Consider the following 23,930-nt stretch of genomic DNA (forward strand, 5'->3'; position numbering starts at 1 on the left):
TGCGGGGTCATATGTGAGGTTGATATTTAGAGCTTTTAGGAATCACCACACTGCTTTCCACAGAGGTTGCACTAGTTTATACCATCTGACCTTATTAATTGCGTTACATCAAAATGATCTGTCACATCCATTCTTGCTTCTTCTGATGTCTAGACATCAGATTTTACTTCAAATCTATCCTACACACTAGTGTCAAAGATATCTTCCTCAAAAAACAGATCTGATGCTTGAAAATCTGCTAGTTCCTTCACGGTTCTCTTGTCCACCTCCTGGCCCTATGACCACGTACCTTTACACAAGCTACTTTCCATCCAAAATACCTGCTTGCACTGGGCAACCTTCCGCTATCTTCCAAGTCCTAGGTTGAATGCCCTTTTCTCTGTGGAGCCTTTCCTGTTGACCACAGGTGCTCAGCATCTAGCTCCATCTGGACATCTATCATAGGATTCACATTCCTGATTGTACCTACTTTGCTTTTACGTGTTTGCGAATTCTTCCCTGTATTCACAGTGTCTAGTTTAACAGATGGTTAAAATAAGTTTGAATAAACAAGCTAGATGTCCAAGCAGTGACTCACACTGGGCTTCTGATGATAATTGGAAGCTTTCTCAATTTATCACTTAAATGATTCAGGGGAGAACTGCCTGGTAAGAAGTATGACCTTGGAGGCAACTCACAACACTGCACCTCCTGCCCCGAGGAGCCTTCCACCCTGTCCCTGTTGGCAGGCTAATAGGACTGAGGTGCTGGATCAGTAGTTATACATGTAGAGACAAAGAGCCTTCCTTACTTGTGAGCTGAATAACTTTTAAGATAAGAAAGGCCCTTCTTATCTCAGGAATGTGTAGCCTCGTTAAAGAGTTTTGCAAAACAGGGCAGTGGTTGTCCTTGGAATCTTTCCTTACTGCCCCAACCCTGGGTATTCCCCTCACAGAATGCTGTCACTCTCTTCGCCTGGGGCTGCCTCCATGGGGGCACAGACATGCCTCTATCTTTGACTCCTCAGCTCAGAAACATCAGGCTTCTCCAATTGCAGGCATCTCCATCAGTGTTTGTGGCATCACATGACCCGCCATCCTCCTCTTTATCACCATCATCATCATGGTGGCTGTGTCCTCAGCTCTTGCTTTCTGCTGACACCAAGTGATTTACAGGCACTATCTTTCACAGTCACTCCGGGAGGCAGACACTGCTATTAAGCAGATTTGATTATGAGAAGCCTGAGAGACAGAGAAGTGCGGTGACCTGCCCGATGCCTCACAATGAGTGAGTGAGTGGTGGAGTGGGAATTCAAATTCTGAGTGTTTGACTCTAGATGCAAACAATAAGCCATTGTGCTAAAAGGCACAAACTGGCCCGGCTCCGTGGCTCAGCCTGTAATCCCAAGCCTTTGGGAGGCTGAGGTGAGTGGTATTGCCTGAGCCCGTGGGTTCAAGACCCGCCTGGGCAACTTGGCAAGACCTCAGCTCTACAATAAAAAAATCAAAATGAGCTGGGTGTGGTAGTGCGCGCCTGTAGTTTCAACTACTTGGAAGGCTGAGGCGGAAGGATCGTTGGAGCCTAGCAGGTCGAGGCACGGTGGCCGGGAGCGGCCACTGCACTCCAGTCTGGGCGACAGAGTGAGACTCCAACTCAAATAAATACATAAATAAAGATAAATAAATAAAAGGCAAAAACTGGAAGACTTACCAAAAGCCACAGCTCTTACCCTATACTGGTGAGAGCTGCATGAGGGTCCATATCATCCATGTCACTCAGTTTTTATCATCATCTCTATACAAGACCCCTTACTTTTCAGGCTTTAAGGTATTTTTTATTTTCACCTTTAAAGGTGAAAAAGTTTTGGAGAAAAAAAATAAAGGATGCTTAGTCACAATGATTCATCCGATGTTAAGGTTCCAGGTTCTGCTTACCTATCTATCTAGCAACAAGCATTTATTCTTTTCAGTCCTAAGTCTGACTCATGATACAGTTGCCCTGGTATGTGCTAATATCCATATCCTTCCCACTAAGGTGCATTCAGATCCCTGAGCTGTTTATAACCTGCCTGGCAGCCTTATGACCTTTTGTACACTATGCTCATTAAGTGACAACTTTAGGAGACCCAGGTGCCGAGACTGACCCTAGATATGCCAAAGTTTATCTGTCAGAAATCTGGATTAGAAAGATCACCTCTCAGCCGGGCTCGGTGGCTCAGCCTGTAATCCCGCACCTTTGGGAGGCTGAGGTGAGTGGATTGCCTGAGCCCGCGGGTTCGAGACCCACCTGGGCAATTTGGTGAGACCTCATCTCTACAATAAATCAAAAAATGAGCCGGGCGTGGTAGCACGTGCCTGTACTTCCAGCTACTGGGAAGGCTGAGGCGGAAGGATCGCCAGAGCCCAGCAGGTCGAGGCTGCGGTGACCGGGAGCGATCACTGCACTCCAGTCTGGGTGTCAAAGTGAGACTCCAATTCAAAAAAAATAAAATTAAATTAAAAAAAGGAAGATCACCTCCCTAAAGTCCCTCTCACCCCCCTTTTCTTCTGGACAGTCTCTAAAGAGGAAAATCCTTTGTCAAAACTAATAACTGTCTTAATCAAATAATATGAAGAGACCAGGCGCAGTGGCTCATGCCTGCACTTTGGGAGGCTGAGGTGGGAGGATAGCTTGAGCCCAAGAGTTTGAGACCAGCCTAGGCAACATAACGAGACCTTGACGCTACCAACATAAAAATAAAAGCTAGCTGTGTATGGTGGTGTGCATAAGTAGTCCCAGCTACTCGGGAGGCTGAGGCGGAAGGATCACCTGAGCCCAAGAGGTCAAGGCTATGGTGAGTTGTGAGCTTGTCACTGCTCTCCAGCCTGGGTGACAGAGTGAGACTCTAACTCAAAATAATAATGATGATGATAATGTGAAATATGGAATCAAGGGTAGTTTCACTTAGAACTCTATCCAGGGCTACAGTATTATTATTTACCAATTAATACTAATTTGCATAGCAGCATTTTTGAGACAAATATCCTAAAGCAGGCTAAAATGACCATTTACCTCTAGACCACATTCTTATTAAGGCTACTGAGCCTGCCAAGCTTGGAGGCTCACGCTTGCAATCCCAGCACTTTGGGAGGCCGAGGTGAGATGATTGCCTGAGTCCACAGATTCCAGACCAGCCTGGACAAGTTGGCAAGACCTCGGCTCTACAATAAAATCAAGAAAAATTAGCCAGGTGTGGTGGCATGAACCTAGTTCCAGCTACTCGGAAGGCTGAGGCAGAAGGACTGCCTGAGCCCAGCAAGTCGAGGCTGCGGTGGCCGTGAGCATGCCACGGCACTCCAGCCTGGGTGACAGAGTGAGACTTTGACTCAATACAAAACAACCTCCCCCCCCCAAAAAAACCAAACAAACAAAAAACTGATGAGCCTGAGTGAACAACCCAGTGAGATTGGGGAGAAAGATAGCAAAATTAAAAAGCGATGACTGGAAGGGCAATGGACGCCTGGTGATATTATCTAGAAAAAAGCCCCTCACATATAATTTCACTGAAGTTGTTTGAAAGATTAAAATCCTTATGACATTATCTTATTCCTTCTAAAATATTACATTATGATAGAGCTCTTAAACAGCTTTGAAGTTTGCTGTAAAACCCAATACGTAGGAATTGAATTACACGTTTACAAGCTCATGTTTTTTTTCAAAAGTGATATCAATCAAGCATATGTTCTCTGACAATCTTCTATAATTCTGTAGAATCCTCCAAAGCCCCACTTGGGGATTCTTAGATTTAACTATTCACTTAACATTCAACAGGCCGGGTGGCCTGTAATCCTAGCACTTTGGGAAGCAGAGGCCAGATGATTGCCTGAATCCAGGGGAATGAGACCAGCTTGGGCAACTTGATGAGACCTTGACTCTACAATAAAGTAAAATAAAAAATTAGCCAGGTGTGTTGGTGCGTGCCTGTGGTTCCAGCTACTTGGAAGGCCGAGGTGGAAGGATTGTCTGAGCCCAGCAGGTCAAGGCTGAGGTGGCTGTGAGTGTGCCACTACACTCTAGTCTGGGCGACAGAGTCAGACACTGATTCAAAAAAAGAAGAAGAAGAAGAAAAAAAAAAAAAGACATAAATCCCTTCTTTTATGGAGCTTATATTCCAGTGGGTGCTGACAAATAATAATCAAATAAGTGAAATATATACATGCTTAGATGCTGACAATGTTAGGGAGAGAAGAAAAAGAGGTCTGGTCTGAGAGAGCTGCATGCTTGGGTGGGTGCAGCGGGGGAGGGAATAAGCTACATGTATTCCTCAGGAGAAACACTCTAGGTGGAATCAACAGCAAAGACAAAGGCTCTGAGCCACAAGTGTGCCTGTTGTGTTTAAGGAACAGCAAGGGGAGTGGTGTGGCTGGAGCAGAGAAGGCTGGGGAAAGATAGCAGCGGTAACAGGGCTGGGGTGAGAGTTCTGGTGAGACTGGAGACAGCTAGAAAAAGGTTAGGTAGACAGACAGGTGGGTCCTCTGGTAACACTGTAGTGAACTCCCTGCAGGTCTCTAAGGCACAGCATTGGTAAATAAGCTCCCTGCCAGCCTCTCAAGCTAGGGCTTAGGTACTCACTGATGGGATCGAAAAGCAACCAATTGGCTCACCATTAGATCCCTACCTTAATACTGACCAATCAGAACTGCTACAGCTCACAGCTAGTGCTAGCCAATCAGCTTAGACTTCGGGCTATATAAATGCCAGGGTTTTGACCCCAGATGGGCAACCCTTTTGGGCCCCCTCCCACTGTGGGAGTTTTTCTGTCCTCAATAAATCCTGCTTTCTCACTTTCTGCCTGTCCATGTCCCTCATTCTTCCTGGGCATGAGGCAAGAACGTCGACCCTGGAGAGCTACAGAAGATCATCGGAGTCGAAAAGCTGTGGGCCCCAGAGGCTGGCTTGCCAGTCGACAGAGCCAGCTGAACCAGGAGAGCAGCTGGAGGAAGGCGAGACTCCGAAGCTGATGCACCCAGGAGGCTAGGCTTCCCAGCCCACCAAATCAGCAACACTCTCAGGGCTTGGCCTGCCAGTCCGTTAGAGCCAACACCCTGGGGGTTAGGCTTGCCACCACCCCCACCAATCGCAACACTCAGGGTTTGGCTGCCAGCCCATTAGAGCTGACACTTGTGGGCCTAGGCTTACACGACCCTCTCTGGGGGCTTGGCTGGCTGATCCATTGAGCTGACACTCTTGTAGCCCAGGCTGACCTGGAAAATCCGCATCACTGGTTTCTTCTGCTCCCAGTGAAATGGAAAACCTCAGAAGGTCTGGAGCAGAGGCAGACATGGCCGGCCATACTTTCACTGGATGGCTCTGGCTGCTGTGTTGATAACACTCTGGGAATAAGAGGAGACAGGGGAGACCAGTCGGGGGCCTGTCTTAAGTTCTGGGTGAGAGATTTTGGCAGCCTGGGCCAAGGTGGTAGCAGCGGTGGTTGTGAGAAGTGGTTACATCTTGGATATATTTTGAGGGTAGAGCCAAGACTATTGACTGAAGGGTTGGTTATGGGATGTGTGGGAAATAAATGCCAGCTAAAATGTTGGGTAATCTTGTTGATTTCTTTTTTTGGTTGGAGTCTCACTCTGTCGCCTAGGCTGGAGTACAGTAGCATACTCACAGCCACCACAGCCTCGACCTGCTGGACTCAGGTGATCTTTCCACCTCAGTCTTCCAAGTAGCTGGAACTACAGGTACGCACTTCCACGCCCAGCTAATTTTTTGATTTATTGTAGAGACCAGGTCTCTCACCAAATTGCCCAGGCTGCTCTCAAACTCTTGGGTTTAGGTAATCCTCTTGCCTTGGCCTCCCAGTGCTGGGATTTCAGGCTTGAGACACCACACCCGACTCCTTGTTGATTTCTTATTATCTCACTCCCTGCTTATAAGTTCCAAGAGGTTGGGAAATTAATCTTTGTCATTTTAATATCTCCAGCATATCTGGCTCAATATTATTTGAGCATTATATATTGAATAAATATATAAATTAAAATAATACAAAATCAGGAAGAAATTAGTTTCACTTTAAGTGATCTGAGTCAAAAATTTATATTGTTGCACACACTCTGCATGTTCTGGACCTAGTAATGGTTTCTGAAGAGAAATCAGTAACAGAGATCTATTCCAAGCTTATGAAGGGAGAATTATGGAATCAAAGCCTAACATCTGATCAATGCCATTACATTTTCTCAAAAAAAGACGTCAGAATCTGTTCCAACACTTAATATTTTACTGTCCCCATCCCCCCTTTTTTTGAATCAGGGTCTCATTTGTCGCCCAGGCTGGAGTGCTGTGGCATGATCATGGTTCATCACAGCCACTAACTCCTGGGTTCAGGTTATCCTCCAGCCTCAGCATCTGAGTAGCGGGACTACAGATGTGTGCCACCACACCAGGCTATTTTATTTTATTTTTTTGGTAGAGACCAGGTCTTGCTAGGTTTCCCAGGGAGGTCTTGAATTCTCGGGCTCAAGCAATTCTCCCACCTCAAGCAATCCTCACACCATTATAGGCGTGAGCCACTGTGCCTGGCCCATTTTGCCCTCCTGCTCTCTGTCAAATGAGCGTGAACACAGCACCCATGTACCTTGCTTCTCCGAGCAGACAGAATAGCCCTTCCTCCACATGATACTTGGAAACATGTCTAGCTCATGTAACTTCAGAAAAATCCATCAACCATGTCCAAACCACAGAGCTCTCTCTCTCTATTTAATAGCATCACCAATTGTTAAAGAATGTCAGCATGATTGTGGTGATCCTATACATAAAAGTAGGCAGAAAGAAAGGAAAGAATCTATCAACTATTCCAGCTTTCTAGATGTTCTCAGTAATTTCCTTAAGCAAACTCATCATAATGTATTTATTATTTTTATAACTTATAATGATATTGATTGATTTATTGATTGACAGGGTCGCAACTCTGTTGCCAAGGCTGGAGTTCAGTAGTGCCATCATAGCTTATTGCAGCCTCAAACTCCTGAGCTCAAGCGATCCTCCTGCTTCAGCCTCTCGAGTAGCTAGGAATACAGGCACGTGTCACCATGCTTGGCTAATGTTTAAATATTTTTGCATTGTTGCCCAGGCTGGTTTTGAACTCCGTCCTCAGCTTCCCAAAATGCTGAGATTTCAAGCATGAGCCACTATGCCCAGGCCACAATGCATTTTAAAAATAAAACAAGTGACATTTTGTTAAATAACTTACATTACCAATTATGGCAGGCCCACACAATAAAAAGTACAACCGCCGTGATTATTTGTAACTAAGTGGGATAATATATAATGAAGTGTTTAGGATGCCGCTTGGCCTATAGTTAGTGTTTGATATACAAAGTCTATTTTTATTGTTATCATTTAATTGAAGACCATAGAGTAAGACAAATCAGCAAATATTTATTACATGTTTCTTTTTACACTTGTTACTGTATTGGGATGCAAAGAATTAGAGAGCACAGTCATACTTTTTAGAAGCTTAAAATATAAACAACCAGAGACACAAAGTCTAAACTGATATGAATTCAGTAGGGTACAAAACAACATAAGAATGTGAGCTAAAATATGATAGTTGTGCAAGTTATAGTATATAGTAAAATGACAGTATATAGAGAAAATGATAGGTTTCTAGAAGGTGAAAGATCATGAAGATTTCCTAGAGAGACTTTTTTTTTGAGTTGGAGTCTCACTGTCACCCAGGTTGGAGTGCAGTGGCACACTCAAGGTCACCCCAGCGTCAACCTGCTAGGCTCCGGTGATCCTTCTGCCTCAGTCTTCCAAGTAGCCAGAACTAGAGGCACGCGCTACCATGCCTGGCTAATTTTTGATTTATGGTAGAGATGAGGTCTTGCCAAGTTGCCTGGGCTGTCTCGAACCTGTGGGCTCAGGCAATCCACTCTCCTCGGCCTGCTACAGTGCTGGGATTATAGGCTGAGCCACCGAGCCTGGCCTAGAAAGTCTTTAAGAGAGGAACTGGCACTACTGGGACATGGAGTTGGAGGTATGCAGAACAATGGGCAGCTTCAGTGATTATGGCATACATTTATTAAGGCCTGCAGTGGGATAATGGCAGAGACAGAGAATATAATGACATGGATCTAAAAATTTATTTTGAATACAGAGTCAGCTAGATTTGTGACTAAATGGATTTGGGGATAGAGTATGTCAACTTCTACCTACATACTTGGCTAGAGATGGCTGAAGTTATCTCCAGCTACAAGTGGTCCAAAAAGCTGTCATGGAGATAAGTTAGTAGACAGTATTGGATCAGTAAGGAAGAAAGTTTTATTCTGCAAAAGATCCAATAGGTAAGACTGATATTCAGAAAGAACCCAGTGTCTCTAGAAACAGTCTCGAAGGCCAGGCTCGGTGGCTCAGCTTGTAATTCCAGCACCTTGGGAGGCTGAGGAGAGTGAATTGCCTGAGCCCAGGGGCTCAAGACCAGCCCAGGCAACTTGGTGAGACCTCGTCTCTACAATAAAAAAAAAAAAGTTAGCTGGGTATGGTAGCGCGCACCTGTAGTTCTGGCTACTTGGAAAGCTGAGGCCAGAGGATCACTGGAGCCCGGTGGATTGTCGCTGGGGTAAGTGTGCCACTGCACTCCAGCCTGGGTGACAGAGTGAGACTCCAACTTGGAAAAAAAAAATTAGTAGTATCAAAAATGGCAAGAAGAAGTAATTTTCTAGTAACCAAAAAATATTAGTATAATTGACTAAGACACAGAAATTACCAAGATGAATCTGTTTTGAAGTAAGAGATGATAAACAATTTAGTTATATAGAAGCAGAGTTTCAGATCATAGGAGAGCATCCACTATCTTATGAGTAGCTGGAAATGTGGATTTCAGATCAGTAAAAAGGAGAGTTCAGCCTGGGTAATATAGGAATACCACATCTCTTCATAAAATAAAAAACATTAGCTGGGCATGGCAGCATGCCTGTAGTCCCAGCTACTTGGGAGGCTGAGACTGGAAGGTCCCTTGAGCCTGGGAGATAGAGGGTGTGGTGAGCAGTGATGGCACCACTGCCCTCCAGCCTGGGTGACATAGCGAGACCCTGTCTCAAAATAAATAAAGAAATAAAAATAAAAAAGGAGAGTTGAACTCATGAGATGATTTTTCCTCCCGGAAAAAACAAAATTAAAGCTGAGAAGATAGCCAGTGAAAGAGATGCAGAAGTCAAGAGAAAGGAATTTGAAGAAACAGAATCAGATGGAATAGTGTGGTTGAGAAGACTCCTTCCTGTATAATGCTTTTTTTTTTTGAGTTGGAGTCTCACTCTGTCGCCCAGATTAGAGTGCAGTGGCCGCTCCCGGCCACCGCAGCCTCGACCTGCTGGGCTGCGGCAATCCTTCCGCCTCAGCCTTCCGAGTAGCTGGAACAACAGGCACGTGCTACCACACCCGGCTAATTTTTTCTTTTTGATTTATTATAGAGATGAGGTCTCGCCAAGTTGCCCAGGCAGGTCTCGAACCCACGGGCTCAGGCAATCCACTCACCTCAGCCTCCCAAAACGCGAGATTACAGGCTGAGCCACCGAGCCTGGCTCTGTATAATGCTTTTAAGGTGGAAGAATAAATAAAGCTTTCAGAGAACAAGTGCCTAGCCAAACTGACAGAACAGTCTCATACATGAAGAATCACACCTAATTTTGAGAAAAATGGAAGGATAATGTAGAAAGAGCAGGCCACATGACAATAATCTTGCCATAAAAGCATTAAAGCCTGACTCAGAAATTCAACCCACAGAAAATTATTAATAGGTCCTTCCTGTTTGCAAAACAGCACAAACATGCTATGTCACCCAAAATAAAACAATCAGACCTTTCTCCCTTTCTGTACCTTGTTTTTTAAAATATGTGGATTAAAAAAACCCTCTACTGATTCCAATGTTAATTTCAACTTCTATTCAACAATAAATTATCAGTCTCGTCGACTATAGATTGCTTTGGTGGAACTTTTGGGTTTTTTTTGTTTGTTTGTTTGTTTGTTTTTGAGTTGGAGTCTCACTCTGTCGCCCAGACTGGAGTGCAGTGGCCACTCCCGGCCACTGCAGCCTCGATCTGCTGGGCTCCGGCGATCCTTCCACCTCAGCCTTCCAAGTAGCCGGAACTACAGGCGCGTGCTACCACACCTGGCTGATTTTTGATTTATTGTAGAGATGAGGTCTCGCCAAGTTGCCCAGGCGGGTCTCGAACCCGCAGGCTCCGGCAATCCACTCACTTCAGCCTCCCAAAGGCGCGGGATTACAGGCTGAGCCACCGAGCCCAGCTGCTGGAACTTTTGGAATGGTTTTCAATTTTATTTTTTTTTAACTTAAAAACCATTAAAGATTGTAAGCTCAGTAACAGTTGACATCAGTGTGTTTTGTTTTCAAATTAAGCACAGCCCAAAAATTTCCTATTAAGTGACAGCTTTTTAGAAACATTTCTCTCTCTCTCTCTTTTTCTTTTTTAAATTCCACGGCTGTCTTAGCTACCGCAAAGCATAATTTATGGATAGTTGGTTAGGGGCGTACTTTGATATTCTTTTAGTACTAAAGATTCTTTTTTTTTTAGAAATTAACTTTATGCCCTCTAAAGCAAAGCTTAAATCAGATGCTAAATTTTAGATGATTCTGTTACAAATGTATCTATATTTGCATATATGTCTATTCACGTATTTATGAAGATTCAAGAGAGCCTCTCAAGACTCAGTTCCAACAATGGTGGTTTAAGTGGAAAAACCAGGCAAAACAGCACTGCTCTAAATTTAAAGGAAACAAAACTAATTCTGAGAAAAAATAAAAATTAGATTGACATACAGGGTCCGACAAGTTTGCGAACTCATCCAAGAAAAAATGCTACATGCTTCACTGCTAAATATCATTACGGTCACCTTCAAAGTATTCCCCTTGGGAAGCTATGCACCGATGCCAGCATCTAGTCCACCTGTCAAAGCGATTTTGGAACCCTTTTTCTGGAATGGCCATCAGGGCCGTTGTCGTTTTACCCTTGATGTTCTGAATGTCATCAAATTTCTTCCTTTCGAGATTTCCTTTATCTTTGGGTAAAGAAAAAAGTCACTGGGGGCCAGGTCAGGTGAGTAGGGAGGGTGTTCCAATACAGTTATTTCTACAGTGCTGTCGGGGTAAGCACATGGTGGCAAGTTTGCGAACTTAATTGTCAGACCGCAACAAATAATGATGACAGCTCTTATGGCCACTCTAGAAAAAGAGACTTCTAAGCGTGAGACCCGATCTGCCTGGAATGGGGTTGAGGGGGGAATGAAAACAAGTGCTAATTCTTAGATGCGTCTGAAAACAGAGTGCAAATCACAGCCACCCACAACAGTAGTCAATTTCTTATTTTTTTGAGTTGGAGTCTGACTCTGTCGCCCAGACTGGAGTGCAGTGGCCGCTCCCGACCACTGCAGCCTCGACCTGCTGGGCTCCAGCGATCCTTCGGCCTCAGCCTTCCAAGGAGCTGGAACTACAGGCGTGCGCAACGACGCCCGGCTAATTATTGTTAGAGATGAGGTCTCGCCAAGTTGCCCAGGCAGGTCTCGAACCCGCGGACTCAGGCAATTCACTCACCTCAACCTCCCAAAGCACGGGATTACAGGTTGAGCCACCGAGCCTGGCCAGTTTCTTATTTTTACTCATCTAGTTCTCTTCCAGCTTCAGTAGCTCTGCCTTCTCCCCCCGCATTTCAGTTCCCATCCACTTGTCAAACCAACCTTACTAGGGAGCAGTGGGTACTTTCACAAGAGGAAGGAGGAGCCCTGAAGACCACAGAAAGCCTGTTCCCCAGGAACCTACCTGACTGTAGGGGACCTGTCAGGGCAGGGTACTTCAGGCCTGGGTGTAAACTCGGGGCACAGAAAAACAGCAGAGGCTGTTCACTTCTAACAAGTCACTGACATTTGTGTCTAAACAACCTCAGAAGCAAACGAAATGACCTCACATGGCCCTTATGGCAAGGGATAGAAACAGGCCTGTGTGGAAAGAATGCAGAAAATGGCAACAGACCTATGAAAACCAGTTTCCACTAAATTTCCAAAATTTGGGCTCTAGTATAAGAATAACAAAAAGGATGAGATGTAAGGGCTGGGTCCCCCAGTTAAAACAGGAACCCTTACAAAATACAGTACAACCTTTTTTTTTTTTTGAGTTGGAGTCTCACTCTGTCACCCGTACAGCGGCATGCTCCCAGCCACCGCAGCCTCGACCTGTTGGGCTCCGGCGATCCTTCCGCCTCAGCCTTCCAAGTAGCTGGAACCACAGGCATGCGCTACCACGGCTGGCTAATTTTTGATTTATTGTAGAGATGAGGTCTCGTCAAGTTGCCCATGCGGGACTTGAACCCGTGGGCTCAGGCAATCCACTCGCCTCGGCCTCCCAAAGTGCTGGGATGACAGGCTGAGCTACCGAGTCCGGCCTGTAGCTAGCAACTTTAGAAAAGCCATGGGTCATCTGCCAGAAAGAACTCTGACAACCTGAGTCAGTCTTAAGTTTTAAAATACCTAGACACTCTGGATACCCTGGGACATGTTGGCCAAGCATTTTATTTTCCCAAGGTACATAAAGAGAGTATATCCTGTTTTAGCAGTTTTGCATTCACAGATATCAAAGTAAAAATGGAGTTGGCACCACCTCCTTGCCCAGTGTTCTTGAAGACAGTAAGTGAGTGTGCAGCTTCCTGTTCTAGTCTCAGCTTCCTGCTAAGCTAGTCCCGTGACCCATATTTCCAGGCAATTATGTGGCAAATACTACAGTGGCTAACCTTTCACAAGAGCCTGCAGTCACAAGAGAAGAATCAGACACCTCAGCACTAGGTCTTATACCTTTCTGGCAGCACGCCGGGAGCACTTGTCTATAAATTCAACAGCAGCATTATTTTATCACAGAAGGCAGCGAGGAGCCCTTGCAGTGTGCAGTCTCATAACTTTTCACATAAAAAGAACCCTGTGGGCTGGGTGCAGTGGTAGCTCAGCCTATAATCCCAGTACTTTGGGAGCTCGAGGCGAGAGGATTGCCTGAGCCCATGGGTTCAAGACCAGCCTGGGCAACTTGGTGAGACCTTGTCTCTACAATAAATCATAAAAAAACTAGCACCTGTAGTTCCAGCTACTTGGAAGGCCGAGGCGGAAGGATCGCCTGAGCCCAGCAGGTTGAGGTGGTGGTGGCTGTGAGTGTGCCACTGCACTCCAGCCTGGGTGACAAAGAGTGGAACTCCAACTCAAAAAATAATAATAAAATAAAATAAAATAAAAGGAACAGGAACCCTGTGTTTACTGTCCTTATATTTTCTCAGTAGTATGTAAGCTGTACCATGACTCCACTCACATACACATACCCTCTAGTGCCACATTATACTGTGATTACAGTATAATAAGAAGTAAAAATGATCCTAATCCTGGGGCTAGGGTTTATTGTTACTTAAAACTCAGCCCTTTGCTTACACTGTATCACATCCTAGATTCTGCTTCATAATCCATCTGCAAACTCATAAAGGCATGCAAGAAAGCACGGTTATCATCGTAACATCCATTTGCTCCACGTTAGGGATCCATCATCCTTGAGATAAAATGACAACACATGGACAAGAGTAATCCTAAGTGGTCCACTGAGGGCTGTGGCCACGGGGCCTGGGTACCTAGCTGTTTGTCCCGTTCCTCACGGCGCTCCCGGGCCAGCCGCTGCCGGTCGTCAACCCGTAGCACAGGTGGAGGGTCTGAAAATGAGACAAAAACAGGAGAAAAAGAGTGGATTAAAAAAAGAGAAAGATATACATTGATAAATATCCTTTAGTCCAATAATCTGATGATTGAAATATTGCCACCGTTTTACAATGATTATCACGTGTAGCTAAAGTTACGGTGATACACTTTGTTACAATAACTTTTCTGAGAATTTCCAAGTGTTTTTCTACACTATACAGAATCATAACATAACTGTAGCCCTAACGCTCTTCTCATCAAATAATATAAAATGTTTTGTGTTCCTAAGCTACCAGATGTCTGTTATTTTTATACTTTAAAAAAGTCTGTTCCTACTTCTACACTGTTGGTGGGAGTGTAAACTAGTACAGCCTCTGTGGAAAACAGTGTGGCAATTCCTAAAAGATCTAAAAATCGACCTCCCATATGACCCTGCAGTCCGCCTACTGGGAATATACCTGGAGGAACTCAAATAACTCTGTGAAAAAGATACCTGTGCACGCATGTTTATTGCAGCACTATTTACAATAGCAAAAACACAGAACCAACCATGCTGTACCTATACACAATGGAATATTATCCAGCTATAAAGAAGGACAAAATTATGAACTGTGCAGCAACTTGGATGGACTTAGAGGCAGAAACAAAGAACCAAGTATCACATGTTCTCACTCATAAGCAGACCTTGAACAACTATCATAATACTATAAAAAAGGAACTGGCAGTAGTGAGAAACTGCTGAGTAGGGCGGGGGCGGGATTGTCAGTCGTAGGAATCTGCCAGGGTGGGGGGTACACCTCATCAACAAGGGTACCTGCATAATGAACATTTAGATACCTAATCCTGAATGGTACCCCACGTATTTAAAAATAAACACTTTTTAAAAAGCCTGTTCCTTAACAACAAATAGAACCCTAACTAAGTGGCATTACATGGAATAAATGTTTGCCAGTTAGAAGCAAATTGCTGGAGTCAGGCAGATGTGTTTGCAGTGTCACTCACTGGCCATGTAAATTTGGCCAAGTTAGTTATCCCCAACTCTAAGTCTCAAGCTGTGATGTGTGCTTTTATTTATTGCCTGAAAATGAGGATAAAATAGAACCTATCTCACATCATTATAATGATAAGTGTTAGTATAGTGTCCAGCACGTCAGTCGCAGTAAATCCATTCATTCACTCAATACACAGAACGTCTACTGTGTGCCAGGCATTGTTCTGCATACTGCAAAGACAGCAGTCAGTGAAAAAAGACAGTTCTCATGGGATTTACATTCCACTCGGGAAAAATTTAATAAACAGAATAAGTAAAATATGTAGAATGAAAAAAGGAGAAAAGTACACAGACTGTTAGACTGAGATGAATGCTGAAGAGACAAGACAATGACTGTGATTGTGACATGTCAGGAAAAGGATGTTTCAATTTTTAGAGGGGGCCCAAGGATGTCCCCATGGTGACAGTTTTTCTGTAAAAACACCCAATAGAAGTTAGGGAGCAAGCTGTGCAGATATCCTGCAGAATGTAAGTGTAAAGGCCCTGAGGTTGTGAGTACCTACTGTGTTCAAGAAACAACAGGGCTGGGCGCAGCGGGTCAGCCTGTAATCCCAGCACTGTGGGAGGCCAAAGCGAGAAGATTGCCTGAGCCCTGGGGTTCAAGACCAGCCTAGGCAACTTGGTGAGACTGTGTCTCCACAATAAGTCAAAAAAAAAAAAAAGATGGGCGTGGTAGCGCACGCCTGTAGTTCCAGCTACTTGGAAGGCTGAGGCAGAAGGATTGCCTGAGCCCGGCAGTTCAAGGCTGCACTGACCCTGAGCGTGCCACTGCACTCCAGCCTGGGCGACATAGTGAGACTCTAACTTAAAAAAAAAGAAAGAAAAGAAACTACAGGGAGATACAAGGGACTGGAACAGAGTTAGATCCATGAGCAGCCGGGCTAGAGACACAGGGCATGAGACTATCTATGGTGAGGACTCTGGATTAGACTCTGAGAGAGATGTGTGCATTAGGGATGGGGGGGAGGTTCAGCAGAGGGTGATATTTACAGGCTCATGCTGCCCACTGACATATAAAAACAAAACAATCATGATGATCAGCATAATAATTATACTTAAAGTCAGGCTAATTTTTCCCTCACTGACATTACATTTTCAGAATCTTTTGTTAAAAATAAGAAGCGACTATAATAATACACTAGAGACAACACAGTAGTCCTTCATGAACGAATTTATAAGTCTCCCATCCCAAATGCCTCTTGAATTTACAGAATATGTACATTTAAGGGAAATAAAAACCACATAAAAGCCCATGAGGAGTCTGCATAAGTCACACAGTGTGGATGGTGATAGGTCATACTTTTCCCTTGTTTTTGGGTATGGTTTATTTTATTTATTTATTTATTTTGAGTTGCAGTCTCACTCTGTCACCCAGGCTGGAATGCAGTGGTGCTCACGACTACTGCAGCCTTGACCTGCTGGGCTCAGGTGATCCTTCCGCCTCAGCCTTCCAAGAAGCTGGGACTACAGGCATGCACCACCATGCCCGACTAATTTTGATTTATTGTAGAGATGAGGTCTTGCCACGTTGCCCAGGCTGGTCTCGAACCCATGGACTCAAGCAATCTTCTCACCTCAGTGTCTCAAAGTGCTGGGATTATAGGTGTGAGCCACCATGCCCGGTGCAAAATGGTATTTTGAAGAAAGAACTGAGAACAAAAGTCAAGATGAAATTAAAAGAAAGGCCTTTAACAATTACTTACTGCTTAAATAATACTCCTTAAATAATATGAGGTTTACTCACTCAGAAAAACTTTCATTTACTTATAAAAGTTGAAAATCAAAAATCAACTACAAATGGATCAAAGACCTAAATGAAAAACCTCAAACGTTAAGAATCTTAGAAAACGCAGGAGACACGCTTACAGAAATCAGCAACCAATTTCTGATCAAAACCCCAAAAGCCCATGACATTAGAGACAAGGTTGACAAGTGGGACCTCATCAAACAGAAAAGCTTCTGCAAAGCAAAAGAAACCATCAAAAGAGCGGGGAGAGCCCACAGAATGGGAAAAAATATTCGCCAACTGTATATGAAACAAAGGCCTAACATCCATGATCTATAAGGAACTCAAATGTGCCAAAAAGAAAAAAACAAACAGCCCCATTACAAAGCAGGCAAAAGACTTGAACAGATACTTCTCAAAAGAAGACATATGGCCGGGCTCGGTGGCTCAGCCTGTAATCCCGTGCTTTGGGAGGCTGAGGTGAGTGAATTGCCTGAGCCCGTGGGTTCGAGACCCGCCTGGGCAACTTGGCGAGACCTCATCTCTACAATAAATCAAAAAATCAGCCGGGTGTGGTAGCGCATGCCTATAATTCTGGCTACTTGGAAGGCTAAGGCAGAAGGATCGCTGGAGCCCAGCAGGTCGAGGCTGCGGTGGCCGGAAGTGGCCACTGCACTCCAGTCTGGGTGACTGAGTGAGACTCTAACTCAAAAAAACAAAAACAAAAAACAAAAACAAAAACAAACAAACAAAAAAGAAGACATACGAGCAGCCAACAGACACGTGAAAAATGTTCAGCCTCACTAATAGTCAGAGATGCAAATCAAAGCCACATTGAACTACCACCTAACTCTAGTAAGAATGGCCATCATTAATTAAAAAAAAAAAACCAAGCAAAGAAAAGGGAACACTTTTACACTGTTGGTGGGAGTGCAAACAAGTTCAACCTCTATGGAAAACAGTGTGGCAATTCCTAAAAGAACTAGAAATTGACCTTCCATGTGACCTAGGAATCCCCTTTTGGGGGATATACCCAGAGGACCTTAAATCACTCTACAAAAAAGATTCTTGCGCACGCATGTTTATTGCAGCACTACTTACAATAGCAAAACCATGGAACCAACCATGTTGCCCACAGAAAATGAACTGCATTTAAAAAAAAGGTACATACACACAATGGAACATTATGCAGTCATAAAGAAGAACAAAATTCTGGAGTTGGAAGCAACTTGGATGGAATTAGAGTCTATAATACTCAATGATTTATTACAGAAACAAAGAACTGAGTACCCATGTTCTCACTCATAAGCAGACCCTGAACATTTTACCATAATACAACAAGAAAGGGATTGGCAGTAGCTGAAACTGCGGAGGGAGGGGGTGTGTGCACATAACATCAATAAGGGTGCCTGATCTCAAACCAGGCGACATGGAATCCCAAATTTATCTGTATGATGATCACTTGTATAACTAATCCCGAAATGCACTCCACATCTTAAAAATAAAAAAATTTAAAAAAGAAAATCAACTTTATTTATAAAAGCCATGTAAACACATTACAGAAAGCTTATAAAGCAGGTATAATTTCTTTTCAAATTACACTGACAAATTCTGTTAACAGACAATGTTTCAATATCAAGTAGGTGAAATTTCTAGCTGACTCTCAAGTAAATGCTGAATTTCATGCAAAATTTTAGAAAGACTTTAATAACTGCACTAGCCGTCCAAGTCCCAAATCATAACAATAATTGGTGCTCCTGCAGCAATGAGGCAATGCCCAATTAATTATACAACATCATACTTCCCTTGTAAGTGCTATTTTGAAAATAGCGGTGTGAAAGGTGGTATTGTTTTTCTCTAATTTCTATGCTATCATTTCAGATGAAAATTACACTTTTTGCACGTGACAAATGGCATCCAGTCTGGTAAGATAATATGTAAGGAAAAAAGGTGGCATATAATTAAACACTACAAATAAGGCCAGTGCTTAGGATAGCAATAGTTCCCACGGTCCTCCTTTGAGATCGGTGCTGAAATAATTACTATCTATCTGGAATCAGATTGGAGGAAATAAAGAATTAACGCAACATTTCTAAAGTTGCTTGGGTGCTAGAATGTCATTAAAACCTGCGGCAGGCAGATGAAAGACAGCTGTGAATGGGCTGGGGCGGAGCAGAGGCTCCCCTGTTTTGTTCACTGCTGCATTCTCAATGGCTAGGTCTGTACCTGGCAGGAAGAGGATATTCAATAAGTATTTGTTGAACGAGTGAATGAACAACCTTAGCTACCTTCAGGGCCTTTCAACTTTTATTAACAAGCATCAATGGGGCACACTAAGAGCAATCAGTACATGATAACTATTAAACTATTATAACTATTAGCTATTACAATTTTAGTTTTAATAACTAAGAACTGGTAATATTTATCTTTAAGATAGTTTTATAAAAATGCAATTAAATAATTCCAGTAAATAGCGAATTTTCTGAAATTCATTGCCTTCTTTCTCATTTCTAGTCCCACAAATCATTTTTCCTGAATCAAAATCAAGGTATAGAAAATACTTTAACATTATGTATATATTCCATATTGCCTCCAAATGGATCTAACATCGTTAAAATAAAATTAAGCTACTGATTCTTAAAAGGGAAAAAGGAGGCTGGGCTCGGTGGCTCAGCCCATAATCCCAGCGCTTTGGGAGGCCGAGGTGAGCGGATTGCCTGAGTCCGAGGGTTCGAGACCTGCCTGGGCAACTTCAGACAAGCCTTCCAAGTAGCCAGAACTACAGGCGTGCCTACCATGCCAAGCTAATTTTTTGATTTATTGTAGAGACAAGGTCTTGTCAAGTTGCCTGGGCTGGTTTCGAACCTGTGGGCTCAGGCAATCCATTCACCTTGGCCTCCCAAAGTGCTGGGATTACAGGCTAAGTCACTGAGCCCGGCCGACAAGCCTTTTTCAAGAACTCTACTGGTCCTCGCCTCATATCTAACAACTACTGTTGCTACAGTTGATATTTCCATTAGCACTTTGCATTTTATGAAGCACTTTCACACGTATTATTATTTTCGTCTTCCCAATAATCCTATAAATTAGTCAAACATTTATTTATTCAATGAAGAGTTATTTGCTTATTTTTCAAATGAAAAAACTGAGAGAAATAGATATGACTAAAGAAGATGGCACAGTTAAGTGTTCGAGCTAGGACATGAATTGAAACCCAATCTCTAACTCAATCCTGTCCCTTCCTTCCACATGCCAAGGCATCTATAGTCATTAGAGTGGCATGAGGTAGCTGTCAGAGAAAGGCTGGAAGATTCCAAGTCATGCTGTTGAACCTGGGACTCTAATGAGAGAGAGACCACAAAGAGCCGGCTCCGATGCAAACACACAAGGGTCTTTATTCAGGCTCAAGTCTGGGCTCACGCCCGAAGCAGCAGCTTCAGGGACGAGAGCCCAGATCCAGCATGGCAAGCAGTTTTTATACATCATTACAGAGGGAGGGGAAAGAACTTTAAACTTGTTTTTACATGATAGGGTAATTTCTCCTAATGGGTACAGGGGCACTTGGGATTGGTCTGGTCTGCTCAGCTACCTGTGATTGACTGGGGAGCTGCTAAATGAGCAGAGTGGAATGTCAGCAGGCAGGCTAAGCAAAGGAATGTCCGGGAGGGGTTTATTACTTGACATTCATATACTGCTAGCAGCAGTTGCGGAAGCAATCGGTTATTTTATGAGACAAACAAAAATTAAACTTAACAAAATTCTAAGTACAAACACTGCAAACAAATACAGTGAACGTGGGGTAGGAATTCATATAGTAATAGTTCTCTTAGAGGTTTTTTTTTTTTAATCTCTTGGGTCTCTCAATGCATTGCTCAGTAAGGGAAAATTGTTATAAACAATAAGGTAAAGGAACAGTTTAATGGCTCTTTTAAAGACTTGTGGTGGGGGTAACAGAGGGATAGGGATGAAGAGGGATTTTTAATTAATTTGCACCTCTGATCCGGGCTCGGTGGCTCAGCCTGTAATTCCGTGCCTTTAGGAGGCCGAGGTGAGTGAATTGCCTGAGCCCACGGGTTCGAGACCTGCATGGGCAACTTGGCGAGACCTCATCTCTATAATAAATAAAAAATCAGCCGGGCGTGGTAGCATGTGCCTGTAATTCCAGCTACTTGGAAGACTGAGGCGGAAGGATCGCTGGAGCCCAGCAGGTCGACGCTGCGGTGGCCGGGAGTGGCCACTGCACTCCAATCTGGGCGACAGAGTGAGACTCCAACTCAAAAAAAAAAAAAAAAATGTGCACCTTTGCTTTTCTCAGGTTCATGAAAACAAACACACACAAATTTCTCTTCGAAGGTAGTCAAACCATTAATCACTTAGAGGCAGTTGATGGAGTTCTGAGGAACCATCTCTCACTTCTTCAGGAACTAGCAGACACGGACAGATATCTGTCACTTTACAAGCTGTCTCTTTTTGGGCTGGGTTCAAGTATTCACAAGTGGGAGTAATGGTCCTTCCTAGATAACATCAGCCATTCCTATACTTTTTAAACACCAGGAAGGGCTTCCATCTATTCACATTCAATTTGTGACAATAGATGTTTTCTAAATCAATGAGGTGTTCTGGAACCTTCTGATAGGTTTCAAATATCAGAGGGGAAAGGAGGAAGGAAAATTTAGCTAGAATTTAGATTCTGAGAAATCATGTAGTCAGGATTCCCATATCTGGTTAGTACAATACTCAAAATATCCCCAGATATAGCATATACTTTTTTTTTCAAGTGCTAGAGAATGAAAATCAACAAGCTCATGTAGACAGACATTCACATAACTCATATTCCATAAACTCAAGAGGTTACACTCAAGCCTAGCCCACCAACATATAACCTCTCATATCATCCTTTGGAAAGACTAAAGAAAATAACGGTAGTTTCTAAATCGAGCGCCCCTTACATAGCTTTGCTTATCTATATATACAAGAAAGCAGACACAGGGATGCCCAAAAGACACAGTCAGAAATGAAATGTCTCCTCATTTAACTTGGCCTTAGCAATATAAATCAAATGGCTCTATAAAGAGATGGTCACCTGGGGTGGAGGAGATTTTTTGGCCTCTGTTCTCTACACACTGTGCACACCTATCTCACCACATGGGTGGTTTTGTGTTAGAATGATCTATTCACTTATTGGCTTAGCCATCACACTGTCAGCTGGTGGGTAGAGATTACAGTCTTTTAATAATATATTCTTAGTACCTTCACGGTGCTAACACTAGATGAATAAATGAGTTATTAGGATATAAGACTATACAAGCCGCACAATACAGAAAGGTAGAAATTAGAAGCAATGATGGGAGGGGAGCAAACAATTGCAAACAATTTAACTATACTAGTTATTGTAAAACAAAGGGGGTTTTCATGATAAAGAACATCTGTCTCCACAGAGATGCTCACTTGAGCACTGTAATAAAGGTTTACTACAGGCTGAATGTGGTGGCTCATGCTTGCAATCTCAGCACTTTGGGAGGCCAAGGTGGGAGGATTGCTTGAGCCCAGGAATTTGAGATGAGCCTGGACAACATAACGAGACCTCATAAATAAAAAAATATTAGCTGGGCATGGTGGTTTGTGCTTGTAGCCCTAGCTACTCGGGCGGCTGAGAAAGGAGGATGGCTGGAGCCTATGAGTTGGAGGCTACAGTGAGCTGTGATTGTGCCACTGTCCTCCAGTCTAGGCAACTGAGTGGGGAAAAAAAAAAGTCCACTGGAATAAGCTCCATGAGGACAGGGGCCATGGTGGACATGTTGCTTTCTCATACAGTACTTCTCACGCCCCCAGGCAGAGAAGAACTCAGTAAACAAGAGACAGTGGCTGGGAGGTAGGCGGATAGATGGATGGATAATGACTCAATGAAAAGGCAAGCTGACTACACAAGGAAACCTCAGCTTGCTAATTAAAACTCCACTGAAACTACACATCATTGTCCACTAATGGCTGCTCAAGCAATACTTTCAACAATACTTGTTATTATCTTTCCTATAAATGGCAAGTCAGATTATCTACTCTGTTCAAAGCCTTTTCCATGTGGGGGGGAAAAACACACAACTAAATACAGTATAATGGATAATATTTTCTAAGAGGCTAGCCTCAGTTATTCCCATTTTTATTCTCCCCAATTTACTGTTCTTGAGTAACTTTGGCCTTGGATGTAACATGACTTCCCAGAACCTTGTAGGTTTGCTTTACTTCCTTTGATTGTCTCTTATTATCATACTGTACACTTGTCCCTTCCAAGGACCACAGATGGTTGCTGAACACCTGGAAGCAACTGTAGTGTCTGTTCAATTGTCTGTAGTGTCTGTTCAAATGTTTACAGACTGTATGCTTCTTTGTATCACTGAATGGAACAGACCAGGAATCACAGCCTATTAAATGAAATTACTGTGTAGGTGTACAATCATTGCAGGGAGTGGAGAACAAAACCATGATTGTATGTGAGCTCTGCTGTGTGCAAAATTTTCTTTACATAGTATTTGGAAAAAGTCACAAAAGAGATATGCAATAACACTGGGCACACAAGTACAAAAAATTGTGTCGTATCTATCATTTCAAATAGAGTAAAAACATTATTACCTCTGGTTTTTTTTTTTTTTTTTTTTTGAGTCAGAGTCTCAGACTGGAGTGCAGTGGCATGCTCCCGGGCACCGCAGCCTCAACTTGCTGGGCTCTGGCGATCCTTCCACCTCAGCATTCCAAGTAGCTACAGGTGTGTGTCACCACAGCCGGTTAATTTTTTGATTTACTGTAGAGATGAGGTCTTGTCAAGTTGCCCAGGCTGGTCTCAAACCCATGGCCTCAGGCAATTCTCTCACCTTGGCCTCCCAAAGTTCTGGGATTATAGGTATGAGCCACCAAGTCCGGCCATTATAACCTCTTGTAAACTGCCTTGACAGTAAACACACACATCCACATATACCATCTAACTGACTGTCAATTGATGCCAAGAGGTAAGCAGGCCATGTGTTTCAGTTTTCATTTTATTTTATTTTTATTTTTTGAGTTGAAGTCTCATTCTGTCACCCAGGATGGAGTGCAGTGGCATGCTCACGGCCACCTCAGCCTCAACCTGCTGGGCTCAGGCAATCCTTCCACCTCAGCCTTCCAAGTAGCTGGGACTACAGGCGTGCGCCACCATACCTGGCTAATTTTTGTATTTATTGTAGAGATGAGGTTGCGCCAAGTTGCCCAGGTTGGTCTCGAACCCGTGGGCAACTTGGCGCAACCTCATCTCTGGGAGTCCTCTCATTTCGGCCTCCCAGAGTGCTGGGATAATGGGCATGAGCCACTGTGCCTGGCCTCAGTTTTCATTTTAAAGAGGGAAAACCAAGGCTTTGAGAGGTTCTCAGACTTAATCTCAAACAAGTCAGTTTGAGCATGTGTTTTGATGGCAGGACTGGAGTC

At 43.6% G+C, this 23,930-nt stretch overlaps 1 protein-coding gene across 1 annotated transcript in view; it reads right to left on the reverse strand.

The window, feature by feature from the left end:
- MAP7 (microtubule associated protein 7) overlaps positions 1-23,930 on the reverse strand; it is a 190,038-nt gene that overhangs the window by 62,610 nt on the left and 103,498 nt on the right. Inside the window, exon 4 of the mRNA XM_021710500.1 lies at positions 13,635-13,712. Coding sequence (XP_021566175.1) covers positions 13,635-13,712 — 78 coding nt within the window. The remainder of the gene's footprint in view (positions 1-13,634; positions 13,713-23,930) is intronic.

This window comes from Carlito syrichta, unplaced genomic scaffold, assembly GCF_000164805.1.
Source record: "Carlito syrichta isolate Samal-C Ts95f unplaced genomic scaffold, Tarsius_syrichta-2.0.1 Scaffold289251, whole genome shotgun sequence".
Lineage (NCBI taxonomy): Eukaryota > Metazoa > Chordata > Mammalia > Primates > Tarsiidae > Carlito > Carlito syrichta.